Below are 18,092 nucleotides of genomic sequence, written 5' to 3'. Positions count from 1 at the left end.
GGACGTAAACGACAAGTACAACTGTGTGTCATCTGCATAGAGATGAAACGGTATGCTATGCTTTCTGGCTATGTCACCCAGCGGACTTGTATAAAGGGAATACAACAAGGGTCCCAGTACAGAACCCTGTGGTACCCCGTAGGGTAAATTCTTCTTTGACGATTCAATTCCATTAACAGAAACAAACTGTTCGCGTGAGTGAAGGTACCAATGAAACCAATTAAGAGAAGTGTTCCTAATACCAAAGCGATTCTGTAGTCTAGGTAACAAAATCAAATGATCGACAGTATCAAACGCAGCCGATAAATCGAGCAATAGTAATACAACCGATCTGTTATTGTCAATAGCCTTCAAAATATCATTTTGAACTCTCACAAGCGCAGTCTCTGTACTGTGATGAGATTTATATGCCGACTGAAATTCTTCTAATAAGCCTTTATTATCATTAAGGTGGTCCATTAATTGTGCTGCAACTGCTTTCTCCGTAACTTTGGATAGAAAATATAAATTCGAGACAGGACGAAAGTTAGAAAATAGTTCATGATCAGCTCCACTCTTTTCCAACAACGGCTTCAACATGGCAACCTTGAATCTATCAGGTACTTGGCCACTTGTAAGAGACAAGTTAACTATACGAGTGATCATTGGAAGCAGATGATGACGGCACCCTTTGAACACTGAAGATGGAATTGGATCAAGTGTACAGGACTTTGAACAAAGGTGGCTGTATGGGAAGAACAGCCATGTTTCAGTTAGCCAGATTAGGTAAGTTTTCTGCCTTATTTCACCTTTGTCGTACTACAGTTTACATTTAGGACAATATCTGTAATTTGGTTAATATTTATGGTTTGATTAGTAATTCGGTTCTATTTTATTTTGTTTTATTTGAGAAAAGAGAAGTTTTGATTTTCTTATATGCTAGGTCTGCCACAGATATTATACATAGTTGTGTTACATGAAAAACTCAGCCTAGTTCCTGGCCGGCGGCCTAATTGTGACTAGCTTTTCCCAGATTTTAGTTTGGAATTCGATATTTGAAGAATTGGTGAATGCTGTTAATCCAATAGATCCATCAGAATCTATCGATTTGCAAGGTCATGATCAGCCAATAGTCTCCTTTTGTTCATCTAAAAAATTGTGTCCCACTGAAAACAGGTTATTAAAGACACTTCGGTTTTTTTTTTTTGCAGGGAATGTCACTGGAAGGAACATATCATAATGCACAAATTCCCTTCCAGAATGCTACACTGGGCAGCACTTGGGGATTCTGATGAACATTTTCCCCTTGATGGCTAATGTCCCACCGCCCCCCCCCCCCCCCTGCCCCTGGATGATCAACTGGCATGGAGTTTTTAACTCAGCTTAGTTTAGATTTTTTTAAAATTTCTTTATCACCTGTCAAGACATACATATGAGAGGTACATATTTTTTTCATGTTCAATCATGCTGTCAAATTCACAAGTTCTTTCTTCATTTTCGCACCCCCTTAAGCACTTTTCCACACCTCGTTATTAAACTCCCATTGATCATGACAGCCGAAGACATTTCCTTTAAAGGACCAGAGTCATACAAAGGCTCACCACAGCTTGATTGCCAATATAAATCAATTGACAAGTTTAATTTGGAATTAATTTGAGATCTCAAATTTACGATAGTTTCACTTAATAAATCGGTGTGAAGTTAAAAAATGTGACTTTTCTGTCACATCAGCAACCTTATTGACTTTAATACCATACTGAAGAAAAAGCTAGGGTGGTGAAATTCAACCATTTTTACACAAGGATAACTAAACATTTAGCTATGAAGACACAAAACAGTGCAAAAGAGGGGAAATTCTCTGGAGCTAACATCAAGGTTTTCAGAGCTGACTGCTATCACACAAACCACAAATAAAACCGCTAACAATGGATCAGGCAGGGCATGTATGGCCATATATGGTCAGAATGAGAGCATAGCTGCTAAGCACACTGGACGAGAATGAAGCTTATGGACCTCCGGAGTCTGAGGAAGACATGTTGATTCAGTCAATCATTCATTCCTTTATTTGGTAATGCAGGTTTTATGACAAGTAGCCTTCATTCGGTGTCCGCTCTGTGGATATTATCCATTCCAAGAGGATAGGAACAGATAATGTCCAAGGACAAATATCGAGCATATTTTTAAAGTCAAATGGAAGCTATTGTGTTTATTATACTTCAAATATTTTTGGCAATGTGCAGAATCTGCTTGAAGATTGGAAAATAGGGGAGTACCATTCCACTGGAGAATATTTTACAGTTGTGGCTTGAGCATTTAGTGATGCAATTAGACGAAGACATGCAAGCGACAATATTTGATGGATTAAATGGTACATATAGTGATAATTGAAACTACCGGCTGATGTGGACCTGTGAAGAGCAGGAGATGATTATAAGAGCAGAATAAATAAAAAAAGCTAATAGGCATAAAACTTTTTTAAATATAAAAAATTAATAAGAATAGATGTCTGATTGTCTTTACAGCATTTCTGCACTCTAACACTTAGCATTTGCCGTCATTTATTTTGAGTGCTATGCTGCAATATCTATTTAGTGACATTTAGTGGAGGGTTGTTTTTTTTAGTTGGAATATAATGAGAACTTATAGTGATGAAAAGACTACAATGCAGCCTTGAAATTCTTGGAGGCTTAAGAAATAGGAGCCATTACAACATGGCAATGCAGGACAGTTGCAGCATCATTAACCTGTTCCATGCTCTCGCTCTCTTTCTCTACAAAAACCCGCTTGTTGCTCGGCCACTTTTTTCGATTGTGCCCACTGACCAAGAACCTGGAACAGGCTACAGCATCATCCAAGATGTGGCATTGTTCAGGAATAAGCCAAGTTATCAGGTTATGACAAAAGATAAATAAATCATACAGCAAAATTGATTTCACCATAACTGTAATTATTATATTTAAATGCTATACATTTTTACACCAAAATTGTAAGTGGCAAGAAGAAAACCAAAAACAGCTTACTCAGGCTAACTCTAATTTGAACTTTGTTGTAAGTATGAAATCACAACACTGAACACCACAACTGCAGTGGACAGCAATAAGTCAACAGTTGCAACGAGACAGGAAAAAAAAGCCAACAAACCTTCACAACAAAAGCCAACAAATAAAGCTGCTGTACGATTAAAGCCAACAAATATCACCATACAGCGGACAAAATTAAAACACAAAAAGCAAACGGAGTTAAAACACAAAGAATTGAATTCAAAGACCTGATAACTACCACCAAAGTTCTCCAAAACATGCAAAAACCGATCACATCGCAGGGAAATTTTGGTGGAAATCAAGAAATAAACAACATCTCAACACTAAAACGGATTGATGAGAGGAACGGCTGATTCAATCGACACAGAGATATACGCAGATTAAACGTATACTATCAACGCATAAAACCTCCTATTAACAAGACTATTGGTAAGACATTTAAGAGAGAAAACGCGAACGTTTTACGTTGACCTCTCTCATCCCGTTTTCAAGATGGCGGTCCCGCCACTTACCCGTAACAAAATTCAACAAGGATACACGATAACGCGCGTACAAAACTAAAACAAATAATGCACACAGACAAAAAGCAACAATAAACTGTACACACCTATACTTAGTTAGCGAACAAAAGCGATATTAGGCCTCTTTTTTGGTCTTTCTTAACCTCTGTTGTCCTTCTTCAGTGGCGTAATCTGAACAAACTACTCGAAGCGCTCACTCGTTGCTATGTGACGTCACACTGGTAGCAATGAGTCGGTCACGAATCAATACCGAAACACAATAGAGTCACCCCCTCCCTCCTGCACTTTACTCTCACAGCGCCTCTCTTCACCCACATTGAGTAAAGATGGACCAGTATCTCATCCAGGTGGGAGTACAAATACTCCTAGTCGCTTCATGCAAAATTAAGCGCCGGCCTGATGGGCGACTAGGCTCAAATACAAACATCCTGACACTCAGCGCTCAAATTTAAATTACTTGATCCGGAATCCAGCGTGCAACCACTAGGGAACCGGGCTTAGCAGTCATATAAGATGCGTTTAGTAAAGGCTCGGAGATACTAAAAATTATGGTGAAGCCAGCCTTCTCAAAACGTTGGCCAGACTATGATAGACAGCCCCCCCCCCCCTGATCTCAGTAACCAGACGCTAATTCTTGATGTCATAATCTTATGACGCATGACGTAAAACTGACTCGCTCTCATGATCTTGGCAATATGCAATGGCCAAAGAGAGAGCATACCCATTCTACAGAATCTCCCTGCAGAAAAAGCCTGGCTTTTTTGAGACCAGGGTTTTGCGTTTTCATCCTTTGTTTCTCTAAGTTACCCCGTTGAAGACTGCTAGATCCATTTTTGACACACCCAGAGGTTTCTCCCATCCAACCTTTGGTAGCCGCAACACGGGCTTCTTTCCTGAACAGCAGCGGCTGGTAATCGATCCTATTCCGTTGTAAGTGATATCTTTTAGAGGTCAAATAAAGTTCGAGCCACATCCAGATTGATCTCCCTTAGGGGTTTAGTTAAAATTTTCCGATGAGCTTCCCCGACCTTTTCATATGGGAGTTTCCACCCGGAAAACATGTCGCGTGCCACAACATCGGTTAAGCATGCACCTGACCATGCCAAGCGCGCAAGAAAGCAATATAAAGTTATTTTCTGACGTTTAGGGAAGATCGACCGATCTTTTCGCTGCGAGAAACCAGAAAAATCCAATTTGTTGGTTTTAAGATTGATGCGTGGTGTGCGAAATGAGCATCTCGGTACCCATACATAATAAAGAGATGAGAAACTGCTCCTTAACCATAAATTTATTTCCTCATATATGCAAGGTTTATCTTTTGATTGTCTTTCACAACAGCTTTTTTAACTCTTAACATTTAGTACTACAAATCCTATGTCTCGTTATGACATTAGCTGCTTTTCATTTAGGGCAGGCTGTGTTTAGGCGGTGGGGAACTCCCCAGACCCCGACCCCACCGACTCGGAAGGAGGTGCGTTGGGGCGAGAGCATCGGTGAATGCCAACGGCGACTTTTTTACACTCCAGACCATCTTGGCAACGGGAGTAGCATGTCTGAGATTAAAAATAAAATAATCAAGACATCGAAGCGTTTGAAGAATGACAATAAAAGTTGATTATACATTGTTCGAGGCTAGTCTGATGTAGTGCTTTCGGATCGCCCGGCTAAGGAACTCTTCAGAGACCTTTCTGCTTGGCAAACTGGTTGGGCATCGCGCATTTTCAATCGTGAATCTGTGTTGTAGGGAATCCTTATGCGGTATAGGGCGAGATTAATGTCTTTGTCATTTTGTTAGCGAACAGGACTTTGAGCGCGATGTCAACGAGTTTGCCAAGGAGAAAGGTCTCTGAAGAGTCACTTGACAGAGAAAGCGCTGGGTCAGACTAACAAACAATGAATTATCATTAAGGTGTTTGACGATATTTCCTGTTTTGCTTTCCTACACGTTTTATAACTAAGAGATTTAGTTCTACCTTCGTTTATTTATGCAAAGGGTAAAGCCTGGTTTTCACTTGCGACCCAAGCACAAGCGCCAGCACAAACGCAAGCAATAGGGATGACCCAACTGAAAACGAAATTCGACGCAAACACAAGCACAAGCAAAATCATCCGAACCTTCCGCCATTTTGGAAAACTGTGTAGGCGCGAGGTAATCTGGATTCAGCGTTTTCATTGGCCAAACATAACCATTTGTGGTAAATATCCTTGTGCTTGTGTTATGCCTGAGGGGTATTTCGTTTTCACTTGTTGCAGCGCAAACGCAAGCATAAGCGAAAGCACGAGAAAAAGGAAACATTTTGATCCTTATGCTTGTACTTGCGCTTGTGCTTATGTCTGCGTCAAGGCCGTTTCCACGGTGAAATGAGAATTATTGTGTTTGCGCTTGCGCTTGAGCTTGCGTCGCTAGTGAAAACAAGGCTTAAGTACGTAGTGGTTGTGCATACGGTCTTCAAGCTTATTCTGATTTTAACACAAATTAAATTGTTATGCTATAAGTAAATCGTTACGTCATTAAGACGTGTGGTCACAATAGAATTATAAGTATAAAAATTGCGCCATTTTGTCATCCAATCAAGAGAAAAACCAAAACCAATCATGACACGTCCGTACACGTTTTCCCACATGTATTTACTTCTTGTTTTGATTGGTTCACTGGACTGCTGTGCCCTTTTGGGCTCGTCAGAGTGATTATTTTGGTTTTGGTTTCACGGTACTCATTTACGAACTGCCCTATAAGCTAATCGTTCGTATTTTTAGGAGAATATTTGTTTACAACGTTTGCCTCATTAGCAGAAGCGATACAGTTTCTGATAGAGCTACAAAAACATTAGTTCTGAATATTGAAAGGGCACAGCAAGATTAAATGTCCCTAGGACTTTGAGCCTGATGTATTGAATACTTTTTGGGTTACGCGGGATCAAAAACTCAAAATTTTACAAAGACATGTATGAGCTCATTAGCGCTTTGCCACCCAGAAATTTTGCAGTTATTCAAAGCCAATTTCTCCCCGAATATTACACCCAAAGAACCAAACATTTCACCAGTTACTAATATTAACAAGCTTTTTAACTCTTTTTGGTCAATTCGTGTCTAGCGCAATGCCTTCTCTGCGCAAAATCAGATGTTAATGGGGAAATATAGAAACAATCACGTCAGAAAAGATTGCTATTATGGGGAAATACTTACAGAGAGTGGACTGCACCATTCGCCTTCCTCTTTTTTTGGAATGCACTGGGCAAACGTATTGAAGCAACATTCTCCCTCGTCACATTCATCATCTCCCGTACACTGGAAAAAGATTACAACGACAACAAGGCTCTTGTTAAAGGAGGTTTGTCACTGTCTGGACATCTTGAAAATCTTCTCAATCCTAGCTTAACTATCCTTGTTCCTTTATGGTTTATCATTATCTTTTTGATATTTTTCCATCTTGGTAAACTACTAATTTCAGGTTTCCTTAAGTTTAAAGGAAATTTTGTACTTGGCCAAGAAAATGAATTCAAAATATTGTAGTATTTATCCAGTCGTAGCATTCGTATCGATCTTACTTACAATTATCGCCTTCCTTCTTCGAGAGCTTCTTCGAAATTCCGAAAATCTTCAAAAATTGTTTACAATTTCATCCTTGTTTTAATAATTATCATATTTTTAAAGAGAAATAAAAGCAAGCATTTTCCTTGCTGGTTTTGTATCCTTGTGTAAATATCAATTTAATTGTTCCTTCCCCATTTATAGCACGTAACTAAAGATTCGCGTCAGCGTTTCCGAGGTACTTCCCTTTCACCCGCCCACAAGAGAAAAACTGCCCTTTGGAAGTCTTTATGGCGAAGAAAATTTCCTAAAGCTTCCGCATTCGATGAAACATTTTTCAGTAGTGTCGAGGAAAAGGAGACGCGTATCAAATTAAAAAGAGGGGCATGCAATTGAAAAAATAAATGCAAAAGGGGACTTTGCCATCCGATTAGAAACCCAACTCATGCGAAAGAGCCAACTGAATCAAATTGGAATTTCTCGCCGAGAGATAAACTGATCAAGATAACTGGGACATAAAGCTGATGTTTTTTCCCGAAAAAAGAGGGAAAACAACAATGGATGGTTGCATTCATGCATCGTTAAAGCAGTTGTTCGTAACTGATGTAAAATGAGAGTTTTATTTTAAAAAATGATTTGGTTTTGTGTATTTAAATCTTTGTTGATCCGTTCTTTTAAATCTCGTAAAATAACTGTGGATATCGAGGCACTTAATTTAATTCAAGCAAAAATTGAGTCATGGCAAAAAGCGACAAGGACAGATTGCTAAAGTCACAAATGAAACAGAAAGACTTGCCTCTGTTTTGATATCGATTTCGGATTCGTCTTCCAAGACGTTTGTAGTCTCTCCTCTCCAAAAAGATTCAACTGCGATGGCGAACGCCAGGCAAAGAAACACCGCGAATTTCATGTTGCTCCTTGTGCTGAACCAGAATCCAATGTGGATTGCACGAAGGGTTTTTCTTTAAATCAGAAATCAAAAGCTCAGAAATCATAAGACACTCAAGCAAAGTAAACAAAATGTCCATTGGCGGCGCTAAACAAAGTGAAAAACAGGCATGTGTAAATGCTATCTCAAACAGTGTCAAACCGTTCACTTTATGTCACGTTAGAAATACTTAGCACAACAAGCCTGTGAGGACTCTAATAAAGATGATAGCAAATATAATTACAGACTTGATTTGTTTCTTAATTTTTCGCACTGAATATCCGTTGCTGCATTCGTAGCTTTTTTGTCGGGCGAAAATTATATGATCTGGTAAAAAGGCCTGATATCAGTTGATAAGCAAACAAAAAAGTTCATTTTTAAATGCTTTTAAGCTTGTTAATTAATTTGAAAAGATAGGTAAATAGTTGAGGAAGCTGGGGGGTTCCCACGGTTCTGTCTGGCAATCGATCTTGAGTGGCATTTTGAAGGTGTCCCTTAGCTTGAAACATCCTTGGTAGAGATGACAACTAATAAAGAAAACATAATTATTCCGTGTTTCTATCGCGTTTAGGAGAACGAGAAATGCTTGCTTCCACAGCTTTTTTGAGTTCTCCCAAACTTTCATGAGTGTCTCTATGACTCGATAGAAACACTTACAACATGTTTTCTATTTCTTTTCGCAAAAACCACCACGAAAAAGAAGAAAACAACTTGTAGTTTACTTTAATCATCAAAATGTAAATTCTCTTTGCTCGCGCCATCATCACGTTAAGAGCTCGTGCTAGTTCTGTGTCTCATTTTTAACCAATCAGCGTGGGTATTATTTTGGGGGCCATTTTCTAAATCAAACTACTCTTGTATCATGGTGTTGTTTACTTTGCGTATCTTAATACTTTTACTCGAACTAAGAATAAAGTAGTTTTATATTTCGAGTATTAGAAAGGTTTAGACGCGATAGTTTTTGTTGATTTTAGTAACTAAGGTGGTGCCATATTCGAAAGTATGTTGTTCGGTATAGAGCATATTCACTCACGTGTCCAGCAGCCATGCAAATTTATTTGAACAAAAGGAAGTGTTTACATAAGAAAAGAGTTCAACTCCCTAAAGATTGGTTTGGTACACCACCATGGCCGCCGGTTCACTGTTTAAAAACACCAATATGGCTGCCATGATGTCATGTGAATCGAACTATTGGTTTCGAATCCGTGGCAGACAGAGTTGAGTTGACAGAGCATCTGGGGGGCAAAAATCTATTAGTTCAATTGATTTCGTGTCTTTATGTATTTAACCACCTGGAGCAGTAAATGAAAGATTTTAATGGAATCGTTTTAAAAATTGTCTAAGATTTCACGAATGTGTGCTGACTAGTGAAGAGGCAATTAGAGTAAAGTACTTTATTCGACATCAAGCAAGGCAACCTTTTCAGCTCCGCCGTGATCGCAAAACTGTTTCTTCTTTCATTTCTGAAGACTGGTTTTTGAACAAGATACTATATCTTCAAGAGGATAATTTCTCAGGTCTATTTTATTCTCCAGTTCCGGCAATTGAGAATGATCTAAGAAACCATTCCCACTGCCCTATTATTATTTTCTGAAGCATATTTTGAGCCTTAGTTTCGTAACATGCCCGACTTGTTATATCTCTCACGCTTTCGTGGCCTCGCACTGCTTGACTGTTACGGCAAGATTTTTCGCTTATTGTTGTTCAGCAACTTCACTGTAAAACAACAAGCTTACATGCGGTAAAATTCTTTTCTTAGATCATTCTCTCTTAATTTCGTGTTTCAGATGGGACGGGGAAGGGATGGAAGCGAGTAGGGTTTTAGAGGTTTGAATGCTTAAGTTTAAGGTGGCTCGCTATAGTTTTACGATCGCGCGCTCAAAGGAAAACGTCAATGTTTTTATTTCTCGATATTTCATGACATCAACATGAGCACAAAAAGTAAAACTGACAGTAAATTTTCTCGCGTTTCGTCGGTGAAATCCTGTGAAATTTGGCAGACTGGTAAAATCTCTTCTACCTCAGCTCGTTTTCCAATTTAATCTATAAGAGAGATTTCCGCAGCATGTAAAGACAAAAATTTGCAAAAATCCAAAAAAAAAACGAAAAACCTGCCTGTACAAAACCTACTGTTTTCGTATTCCACTGAATTCGATCAACTGTGAAAATTTTGGAAGATTTCACCGAGGGAAATTCAAGAATATCACAAGTAAAACCATATAAACGGTTAAAAACGCAGTTTTTGCATTTATAATTCAAAACTAAAAGCCAAGATTTTAACAGAGATGATAGCAAAACACTATTTAATCATTGCCTATTACATGTAATAAGTTTGAGAAGACTAGGTCAGGTTAAACGAATGCAAAAACAGCATTCAAAATATAACATAAGCGCGAGCAACACGATAAATGATTACCGTACGTATGGAGCCACCTTGACAGCTTTCACAAATAGTCGGTAATGAAATTATAAACAGCTTCATTTGATCCTTAATTAGACGGCTGATACCTGCATGGACTTTTCACGAAAAAAGAGGCAAGACAAAGAAGCGAGCAAGACAAGTCAAACTGAACCTTAAATAACTTTCATGATGGCGTGCACTCACTTCATTATGCTCTTACACGTTTGTTAAATATCTAAATATAAAGTGACAGTTTGACACACTCTGTCTGAAATGATACTGACACTCCTGTGTCAGTTCAATAGCATTACGTGGCTTTTGCAGAAGAGAACTTAATACTATGGCACCATTTGATTTGGTTTTTAAATCACATGCACACTTTATTGTGAGTGTTTGCTTTTTAACGTCACTTACGGCGCCTTTCAATAACATGCGGACTCTAAAATTCAAAGCTCAACCAACAAATGCGTTTTTCGCTACTGTCAATGAAAAGTTCGGCGGGTCCTCCCAGCTTCCGACTATTGCCGAACACTGTTTCGTTTTCTGAATTGTGCTCAACGATTCGATTACCGCACGCTCGGCAGTAGTCGGAAGCTAAGAGGAGCCGCCGAACACTTGATTGACGTTAGCGAAAAATGCATTTATCAGTTGAGCTTTGAATTCTAGAGTCCGCATTTCATTGAAAGGCGCAGTAAATAATCAAAACAGAGGACCTTGTGCTTGAAAATGGATACCTTCTCAAATACTTCCTATAATGGTAATTTTTGAAACGCGTGTTCTAACGTTTTAGTGTGAGTGGTTAAAACTGAATTTGGGAGAACTGCGAAGTTTATTCGTGTAATCAGGAACTGCGGAATCGATCAATGCTTGTTAAGCTCAGACAGACACGTTCTCGGAGAGTTTGAAAATCCTAGCAGTATGGAGAAAAACGTACAGGAAAACAAAACTAGCAAGGAAAGTGTTTACTTTAATGCCAACTTTTGATAATCATCAGAAAATCCGAGAAACACTTAAAGACGATGGGGAAGAATGCCGAATATGCTTGACTTGTTCGGACGGCATAATGCCTGAATTTAACGGATAATACGCTTTAAGAATGTCAAAAGGAAATATTTTTCCGTCAGTTAAGACAATGACGCTCAGGCAGAGAATGATCTTTTTCCTTCCGGTACGGCGTAAAAAAGGAGAGCACAAGCTCTGCTATCCAAAAGCTGTAAGTATTGACAGAAAGACACCGCGGAAAAAATTACGACAAGTTTATGATTCCTTTTCCGACATCTGTGATCATCCGAAGGATATGGCCCCTACGATACCTCAACCTCCTCCCCAGTCTCTTCTTCAGACGCATTGCACTTTTGCTACGAACGAGTTCGAAGCGAGACCGATCATTAACGAGCACGAAGCGCTAGGGACCATGGGAAAAGGAAAGAAGAGGAAAAAGTGTGTCTTTCCTCTTGTGGTCTTCGCTTTCTTCTCTGCGCTCCCATTTTTTAAGATAGGCTTCTGGGTATAATGATACCCTCTAGGTTGTTTCAGCAAGAATCGACCGGTCGATAGATACGTCCTGTTCTTGTATTTCCATAGAGTAGCGATCAACCGACGGTTATTACAATTTGTGACCTTCTGGTAATTCCCGTAAGAAGTAACTTTCCAAATGCGTCAGCGTATTACCCCTCTGTTTAACTTCCTACCATTGCATGTATCAGAAAATCAAACAGAAAATATGTTGGTTTCGAAAGTCAGAAGTGTCTAAAATTTACCAATTGTGTGACGCAGAATTTGCTCACATGGACAACTCAAGCGGCTTAGCACGCATCGTCATCCTGCACGAAGGCATCCGCGCAATGCGCGTGCTAACATCATCCGTGAAAGACCTGTTTCTATGTCTAAAAATAACTACCGTACGAACACGGCTCTTTTGAGGTATTAAATTTTTTAATCTTCATTTTTTCTTGACAAATAAATTGTAAATCAGTAAAGAGATGGAGATAGTTCTCGATCCACATCAATATGGAAAGATCGGTGTTAAACTGTTTTGCCCGTTGTAGCTTTAGGACATCTCGGAGCGCATACACAAATCTTTAAACAATGTTCGAAAGTAAGCTTTTATTGCTTAAATTTCGCGGTTACCACGGAAAGTTGCATGTTAATTTTCCCGTCCTTGCGCACCGCGTTACAAGTCTTCCCACGCTCGCTACACGATCCATTTTCCCCACGAGTTGCATTTTTCGCGGCCACATAGAGAAACATTTTTGGTCCCACTATCTACCCGCTGAAACAAGACAGCTTCAGAACTCGCTGTTGTACGCAGGAATGGAAACAAAATTCACCTAAGTACGCTTGCTCACAACGCGAAAGTTCTGTCTCCTTTCAGTTCAGCCTCGCGTATAGTGATGGCACGCCAAAAGATACCTCAACACCTTCAGAGAACAAAATGCATAACTTTACAGTTGAGATCTTGCGAGCATGTCCCTAATGATGTTCCCCACTTGTGTGAGATGAGGAGAAGCTCTCACAGCAATGGTTGAATAATCTTTGAATAAGAGTAATGAGGATATTCTTTGAATAAGGCACAGCTGGGTGGTAATCAGGGGTGGGGGGTGGAGAGGGCAAGACATAATATTTTTATTTTATTTTATTTGAACCATGTTTTTATGATTTGCTGTGAAATCGACTCTCTGTCGTCGAATGTAACTTCAGGGATAATTCTTTCAACTAGATTTGAATTCAGTGATGTTTTCTTTGAATAATTTCGAAGAAGAGTTCGTTTTCAGAAGTCTAGGGCTTAACCATTTATGGCATTTTTTGGACCCCCTGTTTGGGTCTTATTTTCAAGAGGGGAGAATATTATCATTATTTTAGCCTGTATTCTTGACACTTTTGTAAAAGCAAGCTAAAGAAAGTATTGGTGGAAACGTTGCCTTTATGCGACAGCAAATTATGGACAACTGAAACTTTTACCCCCTACAACACTTTATTCGCAGATGTAAGTTTATAGTTTACAGCTTCATATTGTCACCCAAAAAAATAACTACAAATTCTGCGTCTGTTGCAGAATTACCCAGTTTGCATTGCGAGGTTTGGTTAGAAGATGTCTGCCCCAGACCCAGGCTCTTCAGGACTCATGCATTTGAAGAGGCGGAAAAAACCTGTTTTTCTGCACTCTAGGTCATCTTGACAACTGAAGGCACAACTCTGTTTGAGATTAAAAACATTAAATGGGGTAAGTGACTCAGTACAAGCCGCCAACCTGTATGGGTAAATACGATTTCGAGCCATTGTAACCGCGAGATTTAACTCAATTAAGATTCTTGCAAATTAAGATTCTTGCCAATTAAGATTCTTGCCAATTAAGATTCTTGCCAATTAAGATTCTTGCCAATTAAGATTCTTGTCAATTAAGATTCTTGCCAAAAATAGAATTTTAAAAGTTGCCTAAATCGTTCAATTGCTTTACTGCGTTAAGCGATTGGCTTAAAAATCTCGCTCCACTTTGTTATCCAAAGACCAAAACCAATCATGACTCGCTCGCACACATTTTCCCACGCTTCACGCTGTCAATATATATTAATTTCAACTTTTGATTGGTTCACTTGGTTATCTGAGTCCTCTGTCATTGGCCTGAGTGATTACTTTAGATTTACATGGCTTACGACACTCTACTGAAAACCATCAAATGAATGCAGCTCCTACCAGCCGCCGAACATTTGATTGACGGTAGCGAAAAACGCATTTGTTGGTCGAGCTTTGAATTTTAGAGACCGCTTTGTAGCGTACTCTAAACGAGACTAAACGATGCTAACACAACGGTTTTAATGAAGCTCATAAAAGCCCGCCATTACTAGCCGTAATACAACAACAACTACATCCGGGATACATCTCATTCTACTGCGCAAGCCCGAAGGGCCTATGACATCATAACATCGTTACACGCTTGTCATTGAAAGGCGTAGTAAACTACTTCTGAGTGAGGTGCCATGAATGTTAATGTGCTCAGCTAGTGGAAACTTTCGTTAGTTACTTACCGACTTTGGATAGCATAGCCTGCCCTCCATTCTTTTAGCCATACACTTGTGGAAAAAACGGTTTTGCCAACAACATTTTCCGTCACCACAGTCAGCATCCGTATTGCACTAAAAAAAAAAAAAAAACAGATAGCAAGGGCCTCGGTCTTTGGGGTAGTCTTAGGAAATGATCTCAGTTCCGAATATCATCGGGAGATCTTCGGACAATTTTCGGAAATCTACTGAAGATCTACGGTGAACATTTTTTACAATATTATCTCATGACGAATCAAAAGATTATAGTTTCCCATTGTTTTAGTGTGGATGATAAGCAATAAAGAGACACGAATAGGGACTTATGATATCGTTCGGCTATGTCGTGATACTGTTTCTGATTGTTGAAGTAGTTCAGGCATTACAAAGCTCTGGCGAAGAAAGAAAAAACTCTTCAACATATGTTTTGTTCTCGATTCAAAAAAAAAAAAGAATTACGTAACTGTGTGCTATTTCATGGTTTGTTGCTTCAAAAGGAAGACACTTACCTGTTTAAATAGATGGCGTTTCCCAGGGTCATTTTCGTCTTCTAAGAATTCCTTCTCTTCAAACGATTCAACCAAAGCGAACGCGAGGCAAAGCGCGAGTAACAACGAAAATTTCATGTTGCCTTGAGAGCTGCACGAATTCACTGAGGATTGCGAGATAGTGAAAGCTTCTTTTATTCAGAATCAGAAGAAAGCTGAACTATCATGCAAAGTAAAGCAAACAAAATATGCAGCGGCGCTGAATAAAACAAAGGTGTAAATACTATGAGGTGTCAAAAGAGTCTTAGCCAAAACAAGCAAACGTGTAAACGATGCAACGATGACAGCAAATAATACATGGGCAATTCGAAATCAAGTTTGGCGCGAGCGTGGATTGTTATAAACATTAAGATGTTGTTACGTCTTCGATTCAAAGAAGTTTAGTGTTTAAAGAGAGCCTTGTAGAATATTATTCAGAATTGTATTCTTCCCTTTGTCTCTTGACAATGTTTTACAGGTTGTTAAAAAGTCCTTTTACATGTCGATTATCCACCAAAGTAACCAAACATACGTTTTTTGTTAATCCTTTTGAACTCTTTAAAAGACAAACAAACAGCTGAAGCAGCTGAGATTCCCATGGTTTTGATTGGTTAACGACCTCGAGCGGTATTATGAAGCTATATCCTAATGAGGTTTTTTTTTTAAATTTACCTTTTCGGAAACTTCTCCAGTAAGAAATCAAAGTTTTAATTTTTTGTGTGTGTGCTTTTCGTTTCTACTTGTGTCTTGGTCAATATCGTTGCCTAAGATATCTTTCCACACTCAACAGAACTACAGCCTGAGGATAAAACTATATATTTCAGATTGAAGAAAGAACTTTTTCTTTTAATATCATCATTCATTTACAAACGTTGGCAGTTGTGTAAACATCAAAAATATCCCCATGAATCTTTAAATACATTTAATTCAATTTACGTTTGAAAGGGCAACATAGTTATCCCGTGTTGTCGTTTTAGCGGCGAGTTAATAAGATAGGTTTGGCCAAGAAGATCCTTTAATAATCGGATGTTGGCAAAACTTTCAACAATTATAAGTTGATCGGTTCGCTAACTGATGAAATAGAGCGTTGGCTCTTTGTATTAATTGGTCAAGTGAAGGTGCCAGTCATAATGACTGATGGTAAAAGGCGCTGGTGAAAATAGAGTTAGTGCAAGGTTAAATTCGGGGGGGGGGGGGGGGAGAACTCCCATATAAAAAGGGCGGGGGTGCTCGTTGTACCTTTTAGGGGTTTAAAAAGTGGCTTTGGTACCTCATAGGGTACTGAGCTGAATAAATTGACAGGGTATTGGTGCCTCTTAGGAGTTCTTTCCAAAACTTCCGACAAGCGTCTCCGTTCTTTTCTACGGTAGTCCTCTCCCCCCCCCCCCCTCCCCCCCGAGCGGTTAAAGTACTAGTCTCATGGGCTGACTGTACATGAAGAATAGGATGTATCTGAACAGAAACGATATAGTGAAAGAATAAATACATTTTTCGTAATACTTTGGAACCTTACCTCTAGTAAAGGAGGTATGCTTAACTGCTCTTAGGGGTGGACCATTTGAATTTTGAGGAGGGGTGGGGTGGGGTGGGGTGAGTGGGTGACTTGGTACATCGTTTCCTGCAGAAGGACATTTTTTCCCACAACGTATGGATGTACTTTATCGTGTTCTCCATGGAAAACGAACGTGCGTGCACTAATGAACGTGCGGTACAAGTATGCTCGCAGGTTATATATATATAAATTCTATTTCCTTGTGGTGAATGGATTTCAAAAAGCGCTCAACTCTTAGAGGAGCATAGTATATTCATTAAATGTAGTTCAGGACTTCAGGAGTGATTCATCGTTTTATTGCTGTAGTTCAGGACTTCAGGAGTGATTCATCGTTTTATTGCAATAAAACGATGAATCACTCCTGAAGTCCTGAACTACATTTAATAAATAAATAAATAAATATATATATATATATATATATATATATATATATATATATATATATATATATAAACGTTTGATAAAGCAAGGACAGACAACTTCTGACGGTAAAAAAAGTTAAAAAGTTAAAAATTTAATAAAAAAGCGTTTCGGTCTTAGACCTTCATCAGTTACAAGAGAAAAAGGACGAAAACTAAGTTTAAATACGATTACAGTGTGGGAGATTACGTAACGAAATGAAAAATACAATATTGTGCTATTAATACATCGTGATTAATACAATACAGGAAGAAAATGCAAAACGAGAAATACAATGCTGTACTATAAATTGCGTCATACAGGGTGATAATTAATAGACCAAACGAAAAGAATACAATACTGTGCATAAATTACATTATAGAGCGTGATAATTGCAGAACTAGGTTAAATTCAACCTAAAAACTAAAAGAGTTAAAATAGATAAAACGGACTCTTGCAATGCGGTAAATATAACGGGAAAAATAGTTTGCAAAGATAAGCAGAAGAAACCTACGTTTACGCTGGACAAGGTTAATAACAAAATCCCAAATCGAGGCCTTTGGAGCATTAAAGGGTTGACAAACAACAAAATCTCTGGAGGGGCCCTTAAACAATAAGCTGTAATAAGATCCCAGGCAGGGCCTTTGAGCATACCTAACACCCAAAAAGCTGACAAAATCCAAGGAAGGGCCTTTGAACTGCCTTATGGCGCGAACGCATATTTACACAAGAGAAAGTTAATTATAACAAATTCTGTTTTTGGAGTGAAATTCTTTTCTTTTATTTAAGCCATGGGGAGCCAAAGAGAACAGTTGAGCACTCCAATAAGCCTCTTTCGTAATTAAAAACCTATCGATCTCGTCTGAGTCATTAGGGGCCTGCACCTGATCAATGCATTGGAATTCAAAATCATCCAAGGAGTGTGGAATTTTATTGAAATGTACTGCTACCTCACAAGTGGTTTTGTTTGTGAGCATAGCAGACTTGTGGTTACGAAACCTAACCCGAAAATCGGTGGTAGTTGATCCTATGTACTGTAAACGACATTTCTTGCAGGAAACTAAATAGATCACGTTTTTAGAATCACAAGAAAGCCTTGAATGAACTTGAACACCATTCATTCAAGGCTTTCTTGTGATTCTAAAAACGTGATCTATTTAGTTTCCTGCAAGAAAT

At 38.8% G+C, this 18,092-nt stretch overlaps 2 protein-coding genes across 2 annotated transcripts; both read right to left on the bottom strand.

Moving 5' to 3' along the window:
* Positions 1 to 4,814: 4,814 nt before the first annotated feature.
* Positions 4,815 to 8,038, bottom strand: LOC110067694 (uncharacterized). Its single transcript, XM_020775055.2, has 3 exons — positions 7,869 to 8,038; positions 6,728 to 6,829; positions 4,815 to 5,094 (listed from the first exon to the last, which is right to left on the bottom strand). The coding sequence occupies exons 1-3, from the start codon at positions 7,980 to 7,982 to the stop codon at positions 4,963 to 4,965; spliced, it is 348 nt and encodes a 115-aa protein (XP_020630714.2). The 5' UTR covers positions 7,983 to 8,038; the 3' UTR covers positions 4,815 to 4,962.
* Positions 8,039 to 13,356: 5,318 nt separating this feature from the next.
* LOC149097621 (uncharacterized) lies at positions 13,357 to 15,107 on the bottom strand. The gene is made up of 3 exons (XM_089278848.1): positions 14,948 to 15,107; positions 14,427 to 14,534; positions 13,357 to 13,596 (listed from the first exon to the last, which is right to left on the bottom strand). The coding sequence occupies exons 1-3, from the start codon at positions 15,062 to 15,064 to the stop codon at positions 13,486 to 13,488; spliced, it is 336 nt and encodes a 111-aa protein (XP_089134974.1). The 5' UTR covers positions 15,065 to 15,107; the 3' UTR covers positions 13,357 to 13,485.
* Between the last annotated feature and the right edge of the window lie 2,985 nt (positions 15,108 to 18,092).

Source organism: Orbicella faveolata, unplaced genomic scaffold (genome assembly GCF_042242905.1).
Source record: "Orbicella faveolata isolate gen_17 unplaced genomic scaffold, um_ofav_v1 contig_47, whole genome shotgun sequence".
Taxonomy (NCBI): domain Eukaryota; kingdom Metazoa; phylum Cnidaria; class Anthozoa; order Scleractinia; family Merulinidae; genus Orbicella; species Orbicella faveolata.
Note: the sequence above shows the minus strand (reverse complement) of the source record. Positions and strands in the feature narration are given on the sequence as shown.

Coding starts and splice junctions, on each gene's coding strand:
- LOC149097621 (XM_089278848.1), bottom strand. CDS start 15,064: ATGAAATTTTCGTTGTTACTCGCGCTTTGCCTCGCGTTCGCTTTGGTT. Junction 14,535..14,947: donor AACGCCATCTATTTAAACAG/GTAAGTGTCTTC, acceptor TTTTTTTTTTAG/TGCAATACGGATGCTGACTG. Junction 13,597..14,426: donor GGCTATGCTATCCAAAGTCG/GTAAGTAACTAA, acceptor AATCTCAAACAG/AGTTGTGCCTTCAGTTGTCA.
- LOC110067694 (XM_020775055.2), bottom strand. CDS start 7,982: ATGAAATTCGCGGTGTTTCTTTGCCTGGCGTTCGCCATCGCAGTTGAA. Junction 6,830..7,868: donor AAATCGATATCAAAACAGAG/GCAAGTCTTTCT, acceptor ATCTTTTTCCAG/TGTACGGGAGATGATGAATG. Junction 5,095..6,727: donor AATGGTGCAGTCCACTCTCT/GTAAGTATTTCC, acceptor TTTTAATCTCAG/ACATGCTACTCCCGTTGCCA.